The following is a 5,223-nucleotide window of genomic DNA, read 5'->3' on the forward strand; positions in this document are numbered from 1 at the left end:
CCAAAGTTTCTCTCAAAGACTAAAGATGTTGTATAGTGAGTGTTGCATTTCATATGTTAAAGCGACAAGCGACCTTTAATCGCATACGGTCCATTTGTCTCCCACATCGCTAGTAAACGGCGGGCTAAGCAACAGCGCACTCCGAGTCTTCGCCATTCAATCATCATCCTCCTCTTCCTTTCCAAGGTTTCTCTTCCTCCTCTCTGATGCCCTGACGGCATGATGAAGTTCCTATAAGCCCCAGAGACGATATGGTCCATCACCCCCCCCCCCCCCCCCCCACACACACACACACACAAAAAAGGCGATAAAACAATCGTGAAGTTGAGGTGTTGAATGGTCGCAAAGCAGAGGCTTTCTGAAACATTGATCCTGAATAGCTGATGGATGCAACTGAAAGAAAATTAAATCATCTGGAGACGTCAAATTTTTTATTATGAGAGATAATTATAGCGAAGATCCCAAATAAATGGAAATTTTATGACCTTGTACATACACACAAGATACATGCATACATCTCTGCTAAAATAGACTCAGTTCTCTGATCATGAAAGAATGTTGAGGGTTTATCCAAGACTACTCTCCAAAAGGAAAGGCTATACATCCAGAAAATATTTACAAAACTAATCAAACAACAGACGAATATTTGCTCGTAGACTAAAGGATTTGGCGAAGGAATCGTTGTGATGGAGATCAAACTTCAAAGAGCCTGTGGAGAATGATTTTCTCAATAGACTGGTGGAAGTGGGGGACGGTAACAAGATGCGATCCGATTCTTGCTTACGCTGATCATGGGCGATTAGATGGAGACCAGCTGCACCACCATCATCAATGGAGGGAGCGATAATTGTTATGGCGTACTGATCCGATTGATCGTTATGATCATCTAGTGCAGGCAAATCAGGAATCGAAACAGCGACGTGATTACGATTATCTTGAGACTCTAATCCCTGATTAGCACATTCATTAGCTCCTTGTGGATGATCATGATCCGGGCCGCCGCCTGCAGACATCTCAATTGTCTGCAGAGTGATCTTCTCGCGGCAGAGAGGGCAGTTTGCATGCGATTCAAACCATTTGTCGATGCACGGCACGTGAAACGCATGCTGGCATTTGGGCAACACTCTTATAAACTCCTTCTCTTCGAAAGAGCTCAAACAGACCGCACACTCTCTGCAGCTCACTTTGACAAGCTTGTTTTCTTCATGATGATATTCTGAAACAGGCAGCAACTTCACCAGCTTGTCTTCAAGCCCACCATCGCCACCTGCAGCCCTTGCTCTGTTGCCTCCATTATCATTATTCATATCAGGGGCTTGTTGATCATTGCGTGCAGTGTTTCTTCCTGTTCGACTTCCTGTGAACCTTGTCCCAAATTTAAAAGCAAATAAGCACACCAACACCAGAATGAATCCCACAAGAACAATGATACCAGCCACTGCACCCGGAGATAGAGATAAGCCGCCTTCATCGCTACTGCTATCCACTGGTGGTGGGAAGGGTATGTTATAAAAGGGGTCACTTGAATTAGGAGGCGGGCATGGCAGATTTTGAGGCCAAGGCTCACCATTGCTGCACAACTTGAACTCACTCATCGTAGCATAAATGAGATAATCGTGGGTCGTAGCTACCCCTCACTCTGATTTGATGAATAAATTGAGTTGGAGGTACTAATCCTCATCAGATGTGACGGAAGAAATCATCAAAACTTGAAGAAAAGGAGGTACAAGCTGAAATCCTTACTCATGATGATGAGGAGGAGGAGGATTAAAGGCGAAAAGAGAAATTAAGGCCTAAGAAGCTACCTTACCTCGTAGCCATAACTTGTAATCAAAGGCTGGAAACACACAAAATTTGAGAACACTACACTAAGCTGAGAAAGAAGGAATATTTCCTTCTAAAATCTCTACGAGAAAGAGAAACCTGTAGAATCAAAGGGATATGGCTACTACATCTCAGCTACCTTGAGGCGTCTACCATGGCCATGAACTGTGAAAACCACGAGTCTTTGATTGCCCAACCTACACATAAGTTCTTTGCCGAGAATTCCTCTTAAGCAACCTAATAATCTATTCTGAAATGGCCCTTTCACCAAACCAGGCACTTTTCAATGGACGCTCCTATGTCATAGTAGCAAGAATAGCCCCATTAACCTTCAACTCTCTTTCATAGAGGGTGGATCCAGTTGCATTTTGAATGATGCCGTCCCGGAGATGTAGATGATTTTCTTTATATCACCTTCAATGTCCTTTTTACTTATTTTCTTGTTCAAGAGTTTGAGAAACAATAGATAATTTTATGTGCTTGAAAGACTTTAAGAGAAATCATTAACCTACTTAAAGAGAGACTCTTAGTATCGTATGGGACCTACACCACATCATCATGATGAATTATTGATGTGTATCCTATGTTGTTCAAGAGATTGCGAATCAGTTTATAGTTTTATGTGCTCGAGAGACTTGAGGAGAAATTATTACCCTTCTTAAAGAGAGACTCTTAGAACAATATGGGTCCTACACCACATCATCATGATGATATGCATCCTTTTCAACTCTATTTGCTCCTATCATGTACATCAAAACACATGATTAACATAGTCTAAGAGGAATATTTGGGGAAGATCAAGCTTGGCCCATGGATGTTCCACATAATTACATGGTTGGGTTTATTTTGTGTGAGGGAGGTTTCGATTTTGTAATTCCTATGTAAATTGGTATAATCATACCAAGAATCATACCATGCTTTACCTATGTATTTTCCATCCTCTCATCCAATGTCATACTCAAGTTGAAAGAAATGACATCAAAATTGAAGTATAATATGCAATCAAAACAAAGCATATGTGGACCTTATATAAATAACTATGATACAAATTGCATACTTATCATGTTTGAATTGCTTCAAAAAAAAAACTTTATCTTTGTGTTTGAAAACAAATGTAATGATGTATGGATTTGGAGCTAAAAATCAAGCATCAAGTGATGCTATTCATCTACTATTATAGTGATTTTTAGGGTGAAACATTATTATTTAAAAAATAATGTTTGAAAAACTTTGTCCCTTTGTGTTTGAAAAACAATGGAATGATGTATGGAGTTGAAGGTAAAAATCAAGGTCAAACAATGCTATTCATCTACTCATGCACTTGTTTACATGTATTATAGTGATTTTTAGTGTATTTAACATTATTATTTTCAATAAACTTAGGCTCCCTCGAGATATTAAATTGTCCTATGTACAAACGTTGACATAATGTTCTGTGCATACTTCACTTTGGGTATAACATTCAACACTCAATAGTTTTCATCCATGATCCAAAAAACATGATGAAAAAAAATGATGCAAAAGGCATTCAATACTCTAAATGTGATCTAAAAAAGGACTTTCAATACTCTAAATTTCTTTCATCCATTGATTAAGAAACACGAAACATGATTTGGCACTTTCTATCAACATCATATTAACTAAATTAGGTTGCAAGGACAGAGTCAAAGCATGTCAGTTTGCAAGGACTGAGTCAAAGCATGTATGTTGCGAGGACCAAGTCAAAGCATGTAAGTTATAGTAAGGTTTATGAGGCTCATCTTAACTATTGAAATATAATAACCGTCTTGTATCAGTGGTTTAAAAAAATTAGACCACCCTAGTGTGAATGGGTAATGGGCTAATCAAGGTGTGTAATGGGTAAATAAGACACATGAACATTGATTTTATATTATTAGAAGGCTACCTTTTTTTCTTAAAGAATAAGATACAGTTCGAGGTAATATTCTTACAAGGACTATTGGGATATCTACTCCTCCTTCACATGTAACATTGTAGTGCAAGTTATCTGCCATCCATCCATGCATAAACATAAATACTTAAAACTCCTATGTGTAGTCTACGTAGAGCATACATAAAGTGTACATATGCATGCATGTTGTTAGAGCTTTTTTCATGCTCTACTATACATGCATAGGGCATACATATGCATGCATGAATATTGGATCTACGTGTATGACCTAATATGCATGCGTATATGCCTCTTATACATAATATCTCTATGCATAGAGGTCTCTTTATGCATAGAGCCCTCATGCATCTTTATGCATGGAACCCTTTATGCATACTAGTAACATGAAAAAAAACTCCCTTAGCACCCTGACGGGTGTATAATTAATAGAAAGGGTTTAGGATTCAGAACATATCTAAATATATAGGAAGGGCACAGTGTTGGACCAGAAAAAAGAAGACCTACAAACACATGAACCATAAACCATAAACATAAAGCTTATTGCAAAAAGAAAATGAGAAATAGGGTTTCTCACCTTACGTGGAGGAGAGGGTTGCTCGCTTTATGTGAAAATATCATGTAAAGATATAAAAGCTTAGATATTAGGTGAGATAAAACATAAACTTACATATGCCCTACTTATCGGGGACATTAGACAAAGCATAATACTTATGTATAAGCCTCATGCATGAGGCCATATGCATTAGAGCATTAGGCTCATGCAATACCTCTATGCATAGAAACTCATGAGGCTCTATGCATGAGGCTTATGGATTAGCCTCATACATGAGACGATAAGCATAGGCTCATGCATAATGCATGAGGCATATAATGTATAAGCCTCATGCATGAGACTTATAATGCATGATGCATGAGTCTAATTATTTCCTATATGCATAGAAATTCATGCATAAGACTCTATGCATAGAAAATTATGAGGTTCTATGTATAAGCCTCTATGCATAGAAAATCATGAGGCTCTATGTATAAGTCTCGTGTATTAGGCTAATACATGAGACCACATGCATCAGTCTCATGCATAGAAGCTCTATGCATAAAAGCTCATGCACAAGCTTATCCGTAGGCTTAATGCACAAGCTCTATGCATAGAAGCTCATGCATAGGCTTATGCATAAGCTCTATGCATAGACATTATGCAGCATAAGCCTATGCATTAAGCTTATGCATGTAACTTATGCATGAGCTTAATGCATACATGCTTTATGAGTGCATGCATAGTCTTAATGCATAGAGATTATGCACTAAGCTCGTTCATAAGCTTTATGGATCCCTATGCATTAAGCTTATGCATAGGCTTATTTATAAGATTAATGCATACCTGCTTTATTAAAGCATGCATAGGTACAAGCTTCTGCACAGGCTTATGTATAAGCTTCATGCATACCTACTTTATGAAAGCATACATAGGCTTAATATATAGATCTCAT

The 5,223-nt window shown here is 38.2% G+C and overlaps 1 protein-coding gene across 1 annotated transcript; it reads right to left on the reverse strand.

Moving 5' to 3' along the window:
- Window positions 1–447: 447 nt before the first annotated feature.
- Window positions 448–2,134, reverse strand: LOC147609067 (RING-H2 finger protein ATL2-like). The gene has a single exon (XM_086788612.1). The coding sequence runs from the start codon at window positions 1,593–1,595 to the stop codon at window positions 624–626; it is 972 nt and encodes a 323-aa protein (XP_086644738.1). The 5' UTR covers window positions 1,596–2,134; the 3' UTR covers window positions 448–623.
- Window positions 2,135–5,223: the final 3,089 nt, after the last annotated feature.

This window comes from Cibotium barometz, chromosome 52, assembly GCF_041138505.1.
Source record: "Cibotium barometz isolate CiBa-2024 chromosome 52, ASM4113850v1, whole genome shotgun sequence".
In the NCBI taxonomy this organism is placed as follows: domain Eukaryota; kingdom Viridiplantae; phylum Streptophyta; class Polypodiopsida; order Cyatheales; family Cibotiaceae; genus Cibotium; species Cibotium barometz.